Source organism: Gopherus flavomarginatus, chromosome 14 (genome assembly GCF_025201925.1).
Source record: "Gopherus flavomarginatus isolate rGopFla2 chromosome 14, rGopFla2.mat.asm, whole genome shotgun sequence".
NCBI lineage: Eukaryota > Metazoa > Chordata > Testudines > Testudinidae > Gopherus > Gopherus flavomarginatus.
In genome coordinates this window covers 39,891,575-39,911,965 of record NC_066630.1, presented here as the reverse complement: position 1 = coordinate 39,911,965, position 20,391 = coordinate 39,891,575, and the positions used below count along the sequence as shown (strand labels likewise).

General features: G+C 43.3%; 2 protein-coding genes and 1 long non-coding RNA gene across 4 annotated transcripts in view; 2 read left to right on the top strand and 1 right to left on the bottom strand.

The window, feature by feature from the left end:
- LOC127034063 (uncharacterized) overlaps positions 1 to 20,391 on the top strand; it is a 163,767-nt gene that overhangs the window by 65,890 nt on the left and 77,486 nt on the right. The window lies entirely within an intron of this gene.
- TSNAXIP1 (translin associated factor X interacting protein 1) overlaps positions 1 to 20,391 on the top strand; it is a 234,700-nt gene that overhangs the window by 147,287 nt on the left and 67,022 nt on the right. The window lies entirely within an intron of this gene.
- Positions 1 to 20,391, bottom strand: part of RANBP10 (RAN binding protein 10) — a 157,205-nt gene that overhangs the window by 126,635 nt on the left and 10,179 nt on the right. For both annotated transcript variants that reach the window (XM_050922409.1, XM_050922408.1), the window contains exon 3: positions 1,164 to 1,216. In XM_050922409.1, coding sequence (XP_050778366.1) covers positions 1,164 to 1,216 — 53 coding nt within the window. The remainder of the gene's footprint in view (positions 1 to 1,163; positions 1,217 to 20,391) is intronic.

Genomic DNA, 20,391 nt, shown 5'->3' with positions numbered 1-20,391 from the left:
GTACATCAACTTATCTAGATATTTGCCTCATTTTACAACAGGCTACATAAAAAGCAAAGTCAGTACAAACTAAATTTTCATACTGTTTGTACTGCTCTATATACGATAGACTGAAATACAAGTACAATATTTATATTCCAATTGATGTATTTTATAATGATACGGTAAAAATGAGAAAGTCAGCAATTTTTCAGTACTAGTAGTTGTGACACTTGCATTTTTAGGTCTGATTTTGTGAGCAAGTAGTTTAAAGTGAGGTGAAACTTGGGGGTATGCAACACAAATCAGACTCCTGAAAGGGATACTGTTGTCCGGAAAGATTGAGAGCCACTGCCTGCCTGAACTATTCAGGTAATCTGGAATTTACCTGCATTTCTTGCCTCTCCTTTTCTATGTGTGCTTCAACACTGCAGACCACCATATCAACCAATTGGTTATCCTAACCCATTTGTTCCACTACCGAAAACAAACACAATTAAAAAAAGAAAAATCCTTCTCCCTTCACCTCTGATCACCTATTCTCTTCCCTTCTATTCTTCCACCTCCCTTTTCCCTCATTCATTTTTTCTGCTAAACACAGAAACATTCTAATGTCAACAATCAGCTGAAAGAACTGGGTCACCAGAACCCAAGGCCTAAAAGTGAATGCCCTCCTGTTTATTTAGAATCATTTACAATATTGTGTTACCTTGACATCTTCTAAAAAAAGAAAACTCACTAACTCAAAGATCTTACATTAAAAAGTAATACTGAAGAGTAATGAGGCAATATAATAATTGGCAGTAGCTCAGCAGCAAAGGCTCCCAAGTTTGGTGGGTGGGTGTGGGTGTGTGAGATAATACACAAGCTTTCCGTGAAGTAGCCTTACAACAGCAGAAAAGAGGTCAAACTTGACATGCACATTCAGTGCCAACTCATTTGAAGGCAGGTATCCCGCATACAGCCAGGAGTTCCACACCAATGAGTAAGAGCTTTACAGTCATGGACTAGAAGAGCAGCCCTAAAAAATGCAAACACATCCATAGCTCAGATGTACCATTTTCCAAACAGTATCCTTGCTTCCAACCTCCTGAAGAGGAAACAGACCATGTTTTTCTGAGAATCATATGATTTTACTGCAAAGATTAATACACTGAATACAAACAATTCTTAACATGACTCACCGGGAAGTCTGTTCATGTTGACTCCTTGGGCTGAGAGTCCTATTCCCATGTACCTTCAAACAAACAAATTTCTGTTAGTTAAACATAGAATGGTCAAGTCGCATGATAGTCTCCCCTCCAGAAATACAGGAAAACATAAATTAGACCGCAGTGTTTCACTGGAGACTTCCCTTAGCATTTTGATTAGTTTCTGGAATCAAAGAGAAAAATGCCATAATCAGCCATGGGAACGGATGCCTCTCTGCTCTCCAACTACAGCTACATTCTTGCAGCTCCTAATAGGTACGAAAACTAGAACCTCAGTAATCACAGCAGCAAGCCCCTTGGTTTTCATGCATCAAGATAAGGTGACAACTTACAAGCAGCTGACAAGAGCACTAACAAGGGTTAGCATCAGCTCATTTTAAGCAACTCAGCACATTGGCTACTGATCTTTACCCAATGTAAATCCAGATCACAGGCAAAACGGATTCCTGCAAGAGGCTCCACTTCTGGTGCTGTCTGCTCCACACCCCCACAATGAGGAGCAGAGCTAACAGTGTCCTCCTAAAGTCTTAGGTCTGGTCTATATTAGAAAAGTTGCACTACTGTATCTAGTTATACCAGTGCAAACTACTAATGCAGAGTATCAGAGGGGTAGCCGTGTTAGTCTGGATCTGTAAAGAGTAAGAGTCCTGTGGCACCTTAAAGACTACCAGATGTATTGGAGCATGAGCTTTTGGGGTGAATACCCACTTTGTCAGACGCATGTAAAGTGGGTATTCACCCATGAAAGTTCATGCTCCAATACATCTGTTAGTTTTTAAGGTGCCACAGGACTCTTTGTTGCTTTTTACTAATGTAAACTAACTCAAATCAGTTTAAACCTTGCTTACTTTGGAAACTTACCAAGTTAGGCTAAACTGATTTAAGGGAAGTTTTACTCAGTTTAAATGAGTGCACCTTGAAGGTATGCACCAATTCAATTAGATCAATTTTAAATCTGATTGCACTAGTACAAGTTTCCTAATATAGACATGACGTCAGCTATTCTACTCCATGTAGGCTGGAGGGACCAAATATCACTTGAGAGCAGTGTAATCACATACATAAGGCTGGTAACGGAGTGCTTATCACTTAAGTCTTTCCACCTTTATCTAGCATGTACCACTTAATAGACTGCCTTGAACAAGAGTAGTTACATCTTCACCACAGAACTGCAATTTGAAGAGGATGGAAGAAATAAACTGCTAAATCTAAATCAGAATCTCAGAGTACAAGTGTGATTAATCAGTTGTAGCTAAGACAACTAAACATCCAACTCCAAATCTCTCTCTCAATTTAGATTTTATGCTATTAGCCAAGATGGTCAGGGACGCAAGCCCATGCTCTGGGTGCCGCTAAGCCACAAACTGCCAGATGCTGGGACTGGACAACAGGAGATGGATCACTTGATAATTACCCTGTTCTGTTCATTCCCTCTGAAGCATCTTGCATTGGCCACTGTCGGTAGACAGGATACTGGGCTAGATGGACCATTGGGCTGACCCAGTATGGCTATTCGTATGCTCTTATGAATTGAAACAGTGGCACTGTGTAAAGCCCGTCAGTGCACTGAAGACACTCAGATGTATATTACTGTATTGGTTCTATCACAGTGGCTAGCTAAGACTGCAGCAGAGCTATCTGATACTTCAACCTGGAAAAGACTGAGGTGGGAACTCCTTCATGCATCTTGAGTGTTATCTGAGGGATTTCTAAACTGCAATTATTTTGTTCGTTCATCTCTCACCATGAGCTGAATGTGGAAGTGCAATGTCTGGGCAACGACTCTTTTTGAAAATATATGGAACTCCTCTCAATTTGACCATCACTGTGTTTTTGACATCTAGAGTTAGGTGATAGCTGCAATAGGCTACTGGAGACTATCTGTGAAAAGCCATTAATTGCAGCTATGGCTGCATTCTGCAATACTGAGGTGGAAAAGATTCATTAAGTAATCTTTCTAATCTGTTCCCCTGCAACTGCAGAGTTGTTCCCTAGTCCAGCGTGGTAGCTCGAGAGGTCAGTGGTCATTTTAACTTACTGAGTTGAATGACTGTATAGCATCTAGAGTCCTGGATAGGTACAAACATGACTAAACACTTTCTATTATTTTATCACACAGCAGCATGGCCACTGGAAGGCTGTCTGCAACAACTGGAAAAGCCTGCATGCCAAAAACTGCACTGGCTGCATATTATGCTACAGCTATGCTTCAAGATGTTACTTTTAGTGAGGTCTCTGTCTAGGCCTACCATATCTAAAGGACCATCCGCTACCCTCCTTCCCAATAGAGTATGAGAAATCAGGAGGAGCTAATACCTAACTGACCTAAAGTAGGTCTTGAGGACCTCAGGCTTTGGAATGTTTTCCATCAACGTATCCATGTATCCCAAAGTGCATGAGAGGCATCTTTCCACATGAGTATGGAAGAATTGTTTCCATTTTTAAAGTCACTCATTTATGATGGTGTTTACTAGAAGCAGAATGTATGTGTATTAAGAAGCCCAAATTGACTCAGTTTTTTCAGTTAGACTCCCAGACCTTCCAGTTGGAGAACCTCAAAAATTTAAGATAGTTTTTGAAGAACTCAGCGTCGCCCCCGATATACAAGCTCCCTAACATGTCCATGGCAAGCAGTTATATTGTTTTCCCAGATCTACACGCACACTTATGTCCATGATTACATCATCCATGAAACTGTTGCAAATACACATTTTGCACAACTCTTTTTTAGAAGTTAAAACTGCTTGCCATGGAAGCTAGCTTTTTTTTTAAAAAAACCCAACAGAGTCATGCATCCGACGAAGCGGGTATTCATCCACGAAAGCTCATGCTCCAATACGTCTGTTAGTCTATAAGGTGCCACAGGACTCTTTGCTGCTTTTACAGATCCAGACTAACACGGCACCCTCTGATACTTGACAACAGAGCATACGATTCCATGTAGACAACAGTTGTGCATACACATTTTTACATATGAAATTGCATGTGGGTTTCTAAGAGTCTGGTTCCATGTTTTAGATTTACTCTCCCCTCCTATCCTCTTGCACATTAGAAGGTGCCTAGAATAGTCCTTCATTGTACTGAGATATTTCAGCCCCAGCACATGAGCTATATTTGTTCACTCTCTCCTTCACTGAAATTCAAGTTTTAAAAAGCCAACAAAAAAGAAGCCTCGTAGGTTTCCACTTCAATAGAAACACTGGGGTCTTGTATATAAGAGAAGTTAAGCTGAATTAACTAGAGGTCTGAATTCAAAGTGCATTTGTTAAACACACATTAAACCCCTATGTGGACACTTTCCTTGAGAAGTGAAGTGGCTTTAGTTTGCTTTAGCTTAATTCAATTCCAAAATGAAGTACACTTTTAAATCCACACTTAGGGTATGTTTTCACTAGCAACATTAAAGTGCTGCCATGGCAGTGGTTTAACATGGCTGTGCAGTCACGGCACCAAGAGGGGAGTAGCTACCAGTGCAGGGAGCCCGGCTCCCAGCGTTGGTGCACTGTCTACACTGATATTTTACAGTGCTGAAACTTGCAGCCCTCCGAGGGCTTTTTTTCCACACCCCTGAGCAAGAAAGTTGCAGCCCTTTAAAGTGGCAGTGTAGACAAGGCCTTAGTTGATTCAACTTAACTTCCTGTATAGACAAGCCCTGGGAAAGTGTCAATGTTTAATAAATAAAAGTGACTACTAGTAAGTTACAGCAAAGCAATGAAACATACCAACTTAAGGGTGAGAGTCAAAAGGTCAGACAAAAATAAAAATCAGATCCCTTTACAGAAATAAAACTGCTCAAAAGCAAAGGTTGCCTACAGGCTCCTGGCAAGTTGCTAGCGTGGCCACAGAATAGAGGTACTCAGCCCCCTCTAAGAACTTCAGGCAAAGGAAACAAGATGCTGCCCACCCCACCTTTTGCTCGCCCCCATCTCCAGGGCCACTGACTTCAGGTGCTTCCAAATTCAACAGATGTGCTACAGAATAGCGGCACTGCAACTCAGAGAAATTTTACCATGCTTAGCTTAAACAGCAGTTGATCACTAAAGGTATTAAGGAAATAACCACCTGTGTTATGTAAATAAATGTCAGGCAGTTCATTCTGCAGGGAAAGTTGAGGGCTCAGGCCTAGTTACATGCAGAGAGGTTTGAACCTTCAAGGAAACTGATTAGTTTAGTATTGATGACATGGTCAGTGCCGCACAATATGTGAATAAAAGAGCCCCAGCCCTAAAGAACTTCCAGTCTCGACTTCTTCTGGCAGGGTATCGGCACATTTTTATCACACTGTCAGAAAGTTGACGACCATTTCTGGAGAGTGAACCTGCACACACTAACCAAGAGATTGAGCTTGTCGTAGAAGCAGCTAATAGCCAATTCTTTTACTCCAAGCGCATAGCTGCACTGGCAGTCTCAGCCTGGCTGCTCAGAGTAGTTGGCAGGCTTCCCAACAGGTTAACACACTTTTCCCCCAAGAAAAACAGAGCCGTACAAATACGCTTCCCTTCTAATAAAATGTCAGTGATTTCCAGAATTAGGCCTCTGTCCTTTATGGCGCTCCAAACTGAAGGAGTGCTGACAGCCTCTACCCTTGTCTGGACTCCATAGTAAAAGTTGCTTAAGCTGCATCTCAGTGAGCCCTGCGAACTCCAGTTAATTCCAGCTCTAAGCTGGGGCCCAGAAAAGAACAGTTACTTGCCCTACAGTTAGGGCTTGTCTACACTTGAAATGCAACAGCAGCACAGCTGCACCACCATACACCTTCAGTGTAGACCCTACCTATACTGACATGAGGGGTCCTTTTGGTATAGATAATCCACCCTCCTAAGATCTGGTAGCTATATTGATGGAGGAATTCTTCTGTTGACCTAGCACTGTCTACACTGGGGATAGGTGGATTTAACTACATGCCAAGGGGCGGGGCTTTCACAACCTTGAGTGATGTGGCTGAGTTGACCTAATATTTTAGCGTAGACCTGGCATCACTGTGGTTCTCTGAGGTGTTAGTGTGGATCCCACTGTAGATCCACATATGCCTCATGTATGGGAGATTGGACTTTTTAATAGATGTGTCTGTCAGGGCAGCATAAGCCTGTGCTCCCTCATGCTCCCATGTGAGGGCATCAAGAGCAGAGCAGCTGCAATTCAAAGCCCCAGGTAGCTGGGGACTCTGAAAAGCAGGGATGGAGGGCAGGTTGTAGGATCCACATTCACTACATCTTGAACCACAGTTACCACAGGGTGAGTAACCATTCTCTCTTCTTTGAGTACACGTCAGTGTGGACTCTGCTGTAGAGGACTGGCAAGCAGTATCCCTGGATGATGGCAATGAGGAGTTTCAGCTACATGAGCTGAACAGTCAGTGTAGTTCTGCTCTCTTCAACTTGACATCCGGCTTTGCAGCTAAATCCAGGCACGTGTTTGACAAAAGTCAGGGGGACACTCCAGGTTGCCATCTTACAGATCTGATACTGGCATGCTCCTGAAGCAGGTGGAAAATGTTGCTTGCTTTCTAGGAGAGTGAGCAGGGATGTTGGTGAGACTGTCCACCAGCCAGCTGGTAACTGTGAGACACACACTTATCTATTTCCATATCCTTTGTGATGAGAGAACCTTTAGGCGCACGGCTGTGGTGAGAAATAGATAGGGCAACAGTCTAAATGGTTGGATCCCGAAGTCCTGGATACACCCAGCGGGTGCAGTGTTTCTCTCCGTGCTGAATGTGGCCTCAGGAGGCAGACAGGCAGATTGACTTGGTGGTTCAGATGAAGTTCTGAAGCTACCTCAGGAACGAGCTTTGGTTGCCCCACCTTGTCCCTATGGAATATTGTATGGGGAGTTTGGCCGCAAGTGCCTGAAGCTCACGCTCTGTTGGCTGAAGTGATAGCCACTAGGAAGGCCAAACTGCAGAGTGAGGTGGTGTAACAAGCAGACTGACAGAGGTTTCAATGGAGGCTTCTCGAGCCTCAGGACTGTATTGAGCTCTCAGGCAGAAGCTGATTCTCTGAATGGTGAATAACCTGTAATAACCCTTTGAGAAACTCTCTTACCATGGGGTAAGAAGAGTCTGAGCATAACAGTACAGGTGGATGGCAAGCTGGTATCACTGTGAGATGGGCCTTAAAACAGAGCTGAACAAGAGGCTGGTCTGCTTTAAGTGTACTAAGTAGCTGAGGATCTTCAAAGTGGGTCCATCCATAACGAACCTCTTTCATTTGGGAAGTGACACAGACTGAGGTGCCATCATCACGGCAGCTGAAACAGGTACTGGGGTGGTCAATAGCGAGTCCTTGTGCACCAGGGACTTCACTAACAGTAAGGTGTTCAGTGCCAATGCTGTCTGTGCCAACTCTGTGGGCATCCTCTTCACCTTCTCTCCACTGCCTGATCCTGGACTGATGTGTACTCAAAGGAGAGAGGGCAGATGGTGGTTTATATGTGACCTCACACTGGTTAGACACCAGAGGTGACGGTTACAAGTGACACACACATTGCCCAAGCAGAGTTAGCTTGAGCCAAGTGGCCCTGGACCTGCAGGTCCTGGAGGGAAAGAACGTGTACTGGGATATGGCTCTCCCTTAGTGAGAGAGGCATTAGCCATGTCTATCCTTGCTGATAAGCCTGTCACAGGACAGGAAGGGTTTAAACTCTGGGGTATAGTTTCTGCCATGAGGGGTGGAGGTTGGCATAAAGTGTACAGAGGGAAGTAAACTGATTTTTCTTTTCAGGAATGCCCTTTAGACTGAAGTGTAAAGATAAGATTTCTTCACTATGCTAGTTGAAAAGGCTCAATTTAGGGTCCCTTGAAAGAGAGACAGATTGGACTCTTGCTGGGCTCTGTCTCAGACAGTACAGGGGAACTGATGGATGGCCATGGCCACAACCACCTCCTCTCTAGGGAGCATTAGACAGCACGGGGTGCATGCCCCTGACACACGCTGTTATTCAAATAAAATCCCATCTTCCATGCATGCACATCTACAGTGGGCCCACACTGACATACTCGAAGCACTTTACACACCCCTGGGGTGAGAGAAAGGGCAATAAGATTTTATTAAGTTTCCGCTGTTCACAACTCATGGGCCTCCCCTGGCACAGGACATCGGAAATACAGGGGTTTAAGTGTCTCCCACACATTTTTACAGAAGCCTGCAGAACATACGCTTTCATTTTAAATGGTGGAGCTTCTAGCTCTTCTGGCTTCAAACAGATTCAACAATGTAGTGACTTATCCTGGCGAGTCTGCAGTGACAAACAATAGTACCAAGGACCACTTCAACTTCCCCTGCCAGCTTTAATTCAGGGGAAGGTGTTTGCTACTCCAAATATAGAATCACAGAACTGGAAGGGACCTCAAGAGGTCATCTAGTCCAGTTCCCTGCACTCATGGCAGGACTGAGTATTATCTAGACCATTCCTGACAGATGTTTGTCTACCCTGCTCTTAAAAATCTCCAATGATGGAGGTTCCACAACTTCCCTAGGCAATTTATTCCAGTGCTTAATCACCCTGACAGTTAGGAAGTTTTTCCTAACATCCAACCTAAACCTCCCTTGCTGCAATTTAAGCCCATTGCTTCTTGTCCTATCCTCAGAGGTTAAGAAAAACGTTTCCTCCCTCCTCCTTGTAAAAACCTTTTACATACTTGAAAATTGTTATGTCCCCTCTCAGTCTTCTCTTTTCTAGACTAAACAAACCCTATTTTTTTCACCTTCCCTCACAGGTTCCCTTCCTAAAGGTTCTAGACCTTTAATCATTTTTGTTGCTCTTCTCTGGACTTTCTCCAATTTGTCCACATCCTTCCTGAAATGTGGTGCCCAGAACTGGACACATTACTTCAGTTGAGGCCTAATCAGTGCGTAGTAGTACAGAAGAATTACTTCTCGTGTCTTGCTAACAACACTCCTGCTAATACATCCCAGAACGATGTTCGTTTTTTTTGCAATAGCGTTACACTGTTGACACATATTTGGCTTGTGGTCCACTATGACCCCCAGATTCCTTTCTGCAGTGCTCCTTCCTAGACAGTCAATTCCCATTTTGTATGTGTGCAACTGATTGTTCCGTTCTAAATACTACTGACATTCCTGCAATCACACCTATTTCACTGCTGACCACAGTACCAAAAGAGAGCTTGCCACCTAATGCATTTCCCTACCTCCTCCTACCAGATCATTCACTGAAAAGCACATCCAAAGACCAAGGCTTTGCATTGGCTTCTATAAGATGAAATACTTGGGTATCCTGCTTAACACAGACTTGCAAGTCAGATTAACATATCTACTAATAGCCAAAATTTAATTTAACCTAGTTACAGGGAGTAAATTGCAGCTCTGTGGGGCAACACACAAATTAAACTGTAGCTGTGCCATATATTAATTATGAATTCAGTGTTTATTCACTGCCTCCCAGAGAATGAACATCATGCAATCATTCCTGTGGGATGGAAAAAAGCCAAGATCAGCACTAGCATAACAGGCACCTCACAACGCTGGATGATTATGGCTCCATTATTTCACTAAATATTACCTAGTGCCTGGCTTGGCACAAATTACAGCAAAGAAAAATACAGAGGAAAGGACACAAGGCTGGCTCGTGAATTCCAAATGTTGACATCAATTACAAAGTCCTCATAGCCACATAATAACTCTGTATTGCAGAACAGATACATTTGGCTTAAATGCCATGGAGTTACTACACGGGGTTGGGCAAATATTAACCAAGGAAGAGAGAGAGTTCTTCCAAATGGAGCTCATTTAAGGAAGGGGCAGAAGTTGGGTGTATTATACAGAAGAGATGTGCACATTTCAACATCCTCCTCTGCTCTGAGCAAGTTGAAGAGAGAGAGCTCCAACTGCGAGAACTCCTTGGAGAAGCGACAGTCCTCAAGTGCTTGGAAAGCTCCTAGCACATAGCGAGCGCTATCAGATTAACAACAACAACATACTTCAACATCAGCAGCAGTATTTTAAGTATTACTGAACAGGGTTAGGTGACAACAGTAGCTATGCCCAAGCCCCATCTACACTACATGTACCACCACTGCTATCTCTGTTGGAGCGTTACCAGCGCATATTATGGCTACAAAGTCTGGGAGGGTAGAGGCTGAAATAGTATCTGCTCCTAAACCACCGCCAGTCTAAATATTCCCATACTAGTACTGTGACTACACAAGATTATTCACCCAATACGCTGGGTAGTGTTTCGTTTATTATTAATCAGAGCCCTAACTGGGTATATTTTCTACTGAGTATACTTTTGTAAGAATGAGTACATTCCATTGTTGATGCCCATTTAGACTATGAGGATGGAATGCAGTCTGAGATGTAATGGACAGAGAAAGGGAAGTGCACCTAGAACCGAGAGTTAATTTTACAGAGGAAACCGAAATGAAAAGTTGAGTTAAGCAGACATTTGTCCTGAAGTGTCCTGGGTGGGGAGAGAACACTCAGCACCAGAAGGATTCTGATCATTTACAAAGTTTATTTGACTTCCCGAACACCCAATTCTGTAGCATCCCAAATTGTGGATTAAATGCAACTAATCATTGACTACTAAGGATTTTGTAAAAGTCTGTCAAAATCAAAAACACTGTCTTGCTTCAGCAGGCAGACAGCAGGCTCCAAATCCACCCACAGCTAAGGGCAGGTGTCTATGCATAGGGGAAGTGGCATCATATGTTGAACTAGCGCAATACAATGGCTAAACTATAATTTTTACAGGAGCATTAAGAAACTTGGGAAGGTTTCAGACAAAACAGAAGCAGCTCAGTTGGGGCTAATTAAGTCAGTGCCCCGATTACATTAGGAGAAGATCTTAAGCAGCCACTCCTTTGATGCCTTTCCTACTATTCACTCATCTTTCTCATCAAACTCTTTTCATTGCAACTCTGAAGGGCAAGCAAGTGTGGCGTAAGAACACATCACTACTATGCTACAGAAGCCCTAGAGATTTTAATCATTTATATAAAAATCCAAGCACCGGTCACAACATTACAATTTAACCTTATTTTTAAACTGTAGCCTTAACTGGGGACTTATTTCATTTATAAGGAAATCAAGCTATTGCCTTCCCAGAAAACGCTTACAGAAGGGATCCAGATTTAACTTTCTGTAAAATCTTAGTCAGGAACCTTTTAAAATCATTCCAGTTTTAATATGTTCCCAGCTTTTATATTGGGGGAGGGGGGAGGGAGAAGGGAGCAGTTATTCTAGTATAATATATTAAAACTTCAGTGCTTCACTCTGCCACATGTAGGGCTATTGATAACATCTCCAAGTAAAGGTTACTGAATGAATAGTTATGCTTTCTGCCATAACGTCTCATTTATGCCAAGGTATTTGGTAGGGTAGCGTTTTATTACAATAAAGCCAATAGCGAGTGCAAGGCCATTGCCAGGATTTACAGGGCCCAAGATGTGATGGCAGGGCAGAGACCCCCTGTAGTGAAGCCCCCTGTCGTGGCCTCTCCCTCAACACTAGGGACTGCCCCTGAATGATTCCTGCAGCCCCTTCACTTGCCACTGAAGAGCCGACCTCCCTCTTTTCTGCCCCAAACAATCTTAACTCTTCATTTCTAGTTAAGTGAATGAAGTGGCTTGAACTGTTATTTGATTATTTAAAATATATTAAGATCATATTGATATATGTAAGATCAACAAAATACATAACATCTATTCCTAGACAAAAGTGGAGTTAAGGTTGTAAGCTTGTAGTTTTACAAGAACTAAGTATTAGGAGGCCAAGACATTCGAAGTTAAGATTAAGTCTAGATGTTTGACAGTATGGAAACACTTCTCACAACATGGACAGTGAGAATCAATGGTTCTCAACCAGAGGTCTGAGGCCCCCTGGGGGGCCATGAGCAGGTTTCAGGGGGTCCTCCAAGCAGGGCCAGTGTGAGACTTGCTTGGGCCCAGGACAGAAAGCCAAAAGCCCACCACACCGGGGACTGAAGCCAAAGCTTGAGCAATTTACCACTGCAGGAGCTCCTGTCACATGGGGCCCCCTGAAACTGCCCTGCTTGATATCCTTCAACGCCAGCCCTGGCTTTTATATGCAGAAAACCGTGCAGGGCGGTGGAGTTTTTATGTTGAGGGGCCTCAAAGAAAAAGGTTGAGAATCCCTAGGGTAAATGGCCACTTAATTATCCTTTTTGCTTAAACTGTCACATAACCAAGTGCTGATTCCTCCTCCTCCATGCATTAATTCCAGCAAATGGGATCCACTCTATGAGTCCTCTCCTACTAAAGTTCTCTATTCAATGCCATAGCCTCTATCACTTCACATGCTAACATGTCTTCCTTTACAACATCAGACCACTTCTTCTTGGGTTGGCCTCATCTTTTTCCTTTAGTCTAGATCTCTTGGACTCTTACCCACATAGTTGCCAGGACTGCGCTTTACATGACCAAACCATCTGAGCCAGTGCTCTCTTATTTTTTCATTTATGTATGTTGAGCACGTTTCTAACACACGTATTCCTCATCTGATCTTTCTTGTTTAAGCCACTCCTCCATCTGAACATTCACATTTCTGTGGAACAGATCATTTGTTCATGTTTCTTCTTTATTGCCCAACACTCAATACCATACATTAAAAGTAGATGAACCATCATTTCAGAGACTTCCTTTTTAATCTTACTGGTATCTTCCTATCACATACTACATGACTTACCTCTTTCCATTTGACCCAGATGTTTATTATCCTAGCTCTAATTTCATCCTTTGTTTCCCCAGATTCTGGAACCCAGATACTTCAACCTCTGTTTTCAGTACTCTCTACTCATCTAGTTTCAAGGATATTTCTTTAGTGTTCACATTATTGAAATTACATACCATCTGTTCTTTCTCCCCTGCCTAGGTTTCTCCAACAATATCCATATATCTATTTCTAGGTGATCTTTCTCCTCACTGCACAGAATGGTATCATCTGCAGACAATACACATCAAGATGTCTCCTTCTGTATGTTCCTTGTGGAGTTGCAGGACAAGAATAAACAAGAAAGGACTCAATGCTGATCCCTGATGCACTCCTACCTTTACCGACAGTTTGTCTATTTCACCACTAGCAATTCTGACTATTGACTTGGCATTCACATAAATGGCTTGAACAAGGAAGACATTCCGGTACCATTTTCTTTACATAACTGTATTCCAGAATCTAAATTCTAATAAAAGTTTAAGATTCTAGGCCTTATAGTTGCAAAGTTAATAAACAAAATAAGAAACTAAATATAACCAATATAAAGTTGCTTGAGAGTGCACACAACCTGAAACAACAGGGTGCAAACTGCCTCTTTTCATCTCTATGGACACTAACACTGCAACCTAAGAGTTACACTCAAAATGTTAACCCTGTCACCTGTTTCACTGCTGATCATTTAGCAGAAGACAGCTAACCTGATGATCTATCACTGCTGGGTAAGATGACAGATACCAGGTGGGGAAAACAAACTTAAGACCTATCTACTCTAAAATGTAATGTTGCCTGTGCCATACTCAAAATGAAGAAGTAAATAAAATGCCAACTCCAAGCCTCAATCTGTCTCCCAGTGCCAAAAACCAGAACTGCTCGACTTCCTGAGTGCCAAAAATCCCAAACCTCCAGCTGTCCAAACATCTGAAACAAAGAAAACTTTGTTATCCAGATATTCCATTAGAACGGGGATACTGTATAGCTTGTATAACATTTCATATGTAATTCACTAAACACACTACTGCTGGAGTACTTCTATCTGCTACAGAACTTTTAGTTCAAGATAGCTGAGAGCTCCAAAACCAAGGGGCATGTTGCAGATTTCTGGCCCAGCTAGCCAGAGTACACATGGCACTCCACTCATGGACTGGCCTCCCCTCCTGGAGGTCCTTGAAAGACCATCGGAGGGGGAACTCTGGCTAGCAGGAGCGTTGGTAAAAGCTTCTCAGGAGGGATAAAGAAAATTACACTTTCAGAGCTCAACAAGGAAGTCTTTAGATGCTTACCCTGGCAGTGGGCTGGAGAGATAGTAAGAGATAGCACTGCTTAAAGCTCCCATCCCAGCCACAGAAGAAATGCACCTGAATTATGATTAAGGGTATGTCTACACTGCAATTAGATACCAAGGGCTGTCAGCTAACTCGGGCTAAAGGACTGTTTAATTGCAGTGCAGACATTCAGGCTTGGGGCTGTAGCCTGAGCTCTGGGACCCTCCCACCTTGTAGGGTCCTAGAACCCAGGCTATAGCTCAAGTCCAAGTGTCTACACCACAACTAAACAGCCCCTTAGCCCGGGCCAGCTGGCATGTGACAGCCACAAGCATCTAACTGCAGCGTAGGCATGCCCTAAGAGGCCAGGCTTAAGACTCAAGGAAGGGCCATCTCAACAACAGGTACAAGAGAGATTAGGAAGAGTCCTACCCTCACAAGCTTCAGATCATGCTGCCACTCATCTCATCGATAAACCACCCTCTCAAGAAGAAGAAAACCCAGAAACACACACAAAGGAATAAGCCAATGATTTAACCAAAAGAACGGATGAAGTCGTGACTGTCACCTCCGTTATCTATAACCTAGCAGATACCACAGCGACCCCCTCACCGCACCTCTGCCTAAGAATTTTTATTTGTTTTTCAAAAGTGCCCCAAGGCCACCAACTAGGACTGAGACACCATCATGCAGGTGCCTCTACTAGCAAATCAGGCTTCTAACCCCAAGGAGCTCCCAATCAATGCTTTTTAAGGAAGGAAATTGTGACTGAGTTTATGAAAAGTATTAGACTAAATTACTCAGTGCTTCAGTCACTGTAAAGTGTCAGACGGGAACGTGCACATAGCTCTGTCAATGCACCTACATCCAGCCCACAGCACCTCTTGTTCTTTGAGGACTGGCACAGCCACCGCCAACCCTGTAATTCTGCTGCTGGACTTCAATCCAGTATAGTCCTAAACCTCTCAGTCTGCCAGTCAGATTGAACGTGACATCTTCATGATACGAATAAATGCTCACTAAGGGAACAGAGACTAAAAATATATTCTCAGTTGTAGCTTAAGACAACACATTAACTCAATTTAACATACGGATGCTATCACCACAGCATTTGAACATCTCAATGACCCTCCCACCTCAATAGCATGGCACATTTTAATGGCGTAGAACCATTTGCGTGGGAAGAGCTCCCTAGTGGGTCATGTAGCCTATGTTCTTGCTAACTAGATGCAAATGTGCCTTATGAAAGGCTTGAAGACTTCACAGAAGATAACTTGCTCTTCTGTAGCACCTTTCCACCAGGATTCCAGGTGTTCTACGTTTATTAAGCATGACAAACCCCTAAAAGGTAAAGTTATATGCCCTTTAGAGATGCTGCTGTTCCTCCACTCAGACCTGCCCTCCGAAGTGCTCATCCAAAACTAACGAGTCCGGGGTAGAGTAAGAATAGGATTCTGGAGTTCCAACACCCAAAGCCCTATCTAAACCTCTAAAAGGTGCCTTATAGATTTCAGTCTCCAGCCCCCACAAGCAACCAATTTTTAGGCCTTCTAGGTGAGTCAAAGCAAAATGGTCCCCAGGAGAAGGGAGAAGTCTATCCATGCGACAGGCAACCCCAGGAGCTGAAAGGCTTTCTTGTAGTGCCAGGATGAGTCCCTGGGGAACCTGCCAAAGACCAAGATTCCAGTACAAACAGCTTCGCCATCACGATGTCAGAGCACAGAGAGTCCCTGATCTGCCAGTTGGCAGAGACCCCCTCACAGGTACAGGAAAGGAAAGACTGACGATTCAGATCCTTTTAGAAGTGACACTGCTGGGGATGTTAGAAGATTCAGTCATTTTCATTTGCAGGCTTCTAAGTGCATTACAAACAACACATGCTCTATATATGGATATTCAGTTACTGTGAAAGCTACACAAATCCCAGTTCATGTTGTGTATTATTGTATTAACAGCTCCCTCACCACCTACAGCCTAATGGCTTTCACAGACTAGCCACAGCATTCATTCAGGGAAAGCTACTCAGAGAGGCTTGTGTGAGCACAGGAAGACAGCTGGGAAAAAACAAACCTGCCCTTTAATGCTAAGTGTACCTAGTACATCCTCAAGTTCCACTAATTTCAGTCTACTGTCACAGTTAAGCACACACAGGAAGTACACCCAGGCTAGCGAGGATGCAGCAGTAGTAGGGGAATGTATTTACACCCTCACTGGCAAAAGACATGACTTCTGGTGTTCATAGATTCTAAGCTCCTTGGAGAAGAGACCATGCACCTTGTGTGACTGGAAAGCACTCAGCACACACTGGGTGCTACCATTAGTAAAAAAAAAAATAGAGGAGAGCAGATTAATTCAGTCACAAAGGAACATGTGCTTCCTCCCTGGTTCCCAGACAACTCCAGATACAACAAGTTACAAAGGGGCACAGATTATGTGTGTCTGAAATTCTCTGAGAAGCTTGAAAATGAGATTGGCACCTTGATAAGTGATAATTTAGCACCTTTCTCCCCAAGGTGCTTTACAAATACTAAAAAAGCCTCAACCTCAATGAGGTAGACAAGGCTCAGCCCCATTTTAAAGAGGGAAATGGAGGCAGACAGTGCATGTTGCGAGCACGTCAATTGTCTACTTGCTGCAGGCCAGGGGCACCCATTTCTTTTTGAGAGTGTCACACCAACATACTGGACATTTATTACAAATCACGTCAATTTCAAGAGGCAAAGTTACAGGCCTGAACATCAGGATGTATTCCTAGAATGAGAACAGTTACACACAAGTAAAGAGGAATCAGAACACAGACTGCATTCGCCATGGGTTAGCTTGTTTTGCAGGCCACCACCGTCAGTAAGGCAATGGCGTGCTTTGGGTGTGTGGTGGACTAATGGTAGCACTGTCATGTAACAATAATTCCTGGGTTTTGCATTTTATTATATAGGCCAGTGAAGACCAGAGAAGCAGGTGAATGCATAGAACTGGCCCCCGAGCAATAAAAACTAAGTTACACAAGGGTTCCTTTTCTTATTCATAGAGTCCTAGGCCAGAAGGGAAGACTGGGCCCATTTAGTCTGACCACCTCTATAATGCAGGTCATAGAACTTCTCCATAATAATTCCTGTTTGAACTAGAGCAGATCTTTTCAAAAAACATCCGATCTTGGTTTAAAAATAGCCAGTGACAAAGAATCCTCCACAATCTTTGGTGAATTGTTCCAAGTCTGAACTAGACTAGTGTATGGAAAGCTTACTGGGTTCTGAAAGCATTTATACTCCTTCACAAATAAATTACTAGACCCTAAAATCCTGTCCTTCCAATTAAATTGCTTTCTCAACACCAGCTGAGTTCTAACATGATTTTAGCTTCAGATCTCACAAATAGCTAGAATCAGAGAATAATGTTTTATATCATTAGAATGATGGGACCTCAAGCTGTTCGTAGGGCATAAGGCTTTAGGTTCTAGTTCTTCCTGTTTGAGTTAGATGCTAAAATCAGGTCAGATTCAAGTAAGGAAAAAGATGGCAATCAGAATGGCATTATTTTAAGACCAGAACCCAATCATCCTTTCCATGCTTGAGGCATGCCTTATCCTGTTAAAAAGCAGAGAACTTCAGCTTCCCAGCTGTATAAAATGTTTTGGGCACCAATGGCTCATGAGATAATGGCCTTGAAAACACTCAGCACTCATCTATAGCTGAATATAGTGAGTCTCAGAGCAACATGACACCGTGGAATAAAAACTGCACTGTTCTATAACCAGTACTTTAGACTCAACATTGCCTGGCTCAAAGGAGAATCCCAATTTAGTTCACCACAGATAACAATTAAACACTGCCATAATGCCAGGCCCCCGGGGTATGGAAAAGAGGAGATAGGTAGGGAAATGGTGGGAATTCACAATATCCCATCAAGAATGATTACAAGTGAACCAAGGTTTGGAGAGGGGAGGGACCCCACTGTAGGGTAGTTAATCACTGAAACAAGTTATCTAGGGAGATGGTGGAATCTCTGTCTTCAGAGGTTGTCTAACCTTTTCTTTAAAAACACTTGTCTAGATAATACTTAGTCCTGCCTCAACATAGGGGACCGGACTAGATCTATTGAGGTACCTTTCCAGTCCTACATTTCTATGATTAACTACCTCAGCAATTGGCGACTGCAAGCCACATTCATTCACCGCTTAATCATTTTGATTGTAGACCAGATGAGTTCAAATGTTATCCTATTTGTCCTGTAGACTAACAAAGCATGATCCCAATCACATTAATTTTGCTAAAAACTGTTTTGCCCTGTGTACATCAGTGGTTCAACCAGTTTCATTGGCTAATGAGAAGCTGGGATGCTCAGCAACAGGCGATTTTTCTAGTGCAGATGGGAGTTTGAAGGCTGCTAAATGAAAACAAGCCATTCTATCAAGGATACAAGGCCAAGCACAGCCTAGCAGAGACAATGTGAATTCCAACCTTGAGATTGGATGACTGACACTGAAAAAATTATCTCAAGTTCAAAAGAGTCCACTGTGCTACTGTCACCATGGCTTATTTGGATAGCCGGTACTCTGAAGAGCAAGGAGACCTTTGCTCCTGTCTCTATATGGCAGTTTTGAATGGTCAGAGACTAAAGCATGATTCACAACAGGACTATCTAGACATCACGTTGGGTAGCACTCTCACATATTGTGACCATTTTACAAACACAGCTACTAAGGTCAAAACGCACAATGCACAACTTGTTCAGCAAACTGGCCAGAATGAAATGGGGCGCCAACGCCCAAACATTACACACTTCAGCCTTGGCATTCTTATTCAGCAGCGGATACTGCGTTCCAGCATGGGTTCGCTCATTTCACATAAAGATGATCAACATACAACTTAATCCACCATGCATATTATTTCAACTACTCCTCTACCATGGTTACCAGTTCTCTACAATATTGCTCCGTTCAGTGTTCACAGAGAGGAAAGCACAGCCAAGCTAGTGATGAAATTGCATGATATGCCACATCCACCATTAATTAAAGACTTGTTTAATCCACCGCATGGTCATCTGCCCTCCCTGTCATCTGTTGTGGATAAATTTACCAGGAGAGGGATTTACAGTAGAGGATGCATGGCAAGCTTCATGGTCCGCAGAGAAAGTGACAAATAATTATCTTGTCTTGGAACCACTCAATGCGATTTATCGCAAAGGCAATGGAGCCTTCTTAACTGGTTTCGTACCGGACATGGAATTTGTGCTGAAGCAGAATTTCGGTGGTGTTTTAGAGACCGTTCACTATGTCCATGTGGCCAGTCGCAAACCATGATACATATTGTTGAGAACTTCAAAATGGCAACTTCCTGAAGGTCTTTGTGCCTTGAACTTCATTGATAAGAATACTATGGCTTGGCTTAACCGGATTGGATATGCCAAATAAATAAATGCCTGACCAGGTAAACCAATCTTCAGTAGGACAAGAGAAACCAGTCCAGCACAAAACCTGAAAGACATTCCTCACTCCATGTGCCCCTTAGGGCATTAATCACAACTGCACCACAGCCAAGTGCTCTACAGTGAGGTAACAGGAGGAAGCCAGGTAAAAGGCTGAGGTTAGAAAGGTCTCGCAATTGAGAAAGGGTAAAGATAATACACTCTTGCTTTCTCTGCTTCCAGTGGGGTTTGATCTCTCACCCTCAAAACTTGCACTGCCAGTGCTCACCACAAGCTTTTCTTCTGAAACACATTCCAGAGATCCCAGTCCCCTCTCACCCCCCCCCCCCCCCCCGAACACCAGACCGCTATTAAATTCAAGCTCTGCTTTCAGGAGCGCTCCAGCCGATAAAATCTTAGCAAAACAATACTGCAGGGCACAAAAGAGCGTTCAAAGCCAGGTATTATCAGTTGAAGTGAGGGTTACAAAGAAACCTAAAGGCTGTGCGCACTTCGGGGCAGCAAAAGATTAGCATAGAGTAGTGAATTAACTCCACCAGAGAGGTCCCTTTGGGGCCATCTGCCTGTCCCAAGTCAGGATAAAGGAGGAGGGTTGGGTGTGGGGCTAGCAACTCCACCTCGTAAAAAATCAACCTGCTACAGAAAAGCCAACAATAGAGACAACAGAGTGAATTCAGCCACAGTCAGCAGCAGAGCTCGGCAAGACTGTTTGCGAACATGTTCACAATCTGAACTGTGACTCAATTCTAGCCACATTCATTCCTTTTTGGTCGTTTTGCCATGAACACTCAGGTTTTTTCCATTTGCTTAAATGTCTGG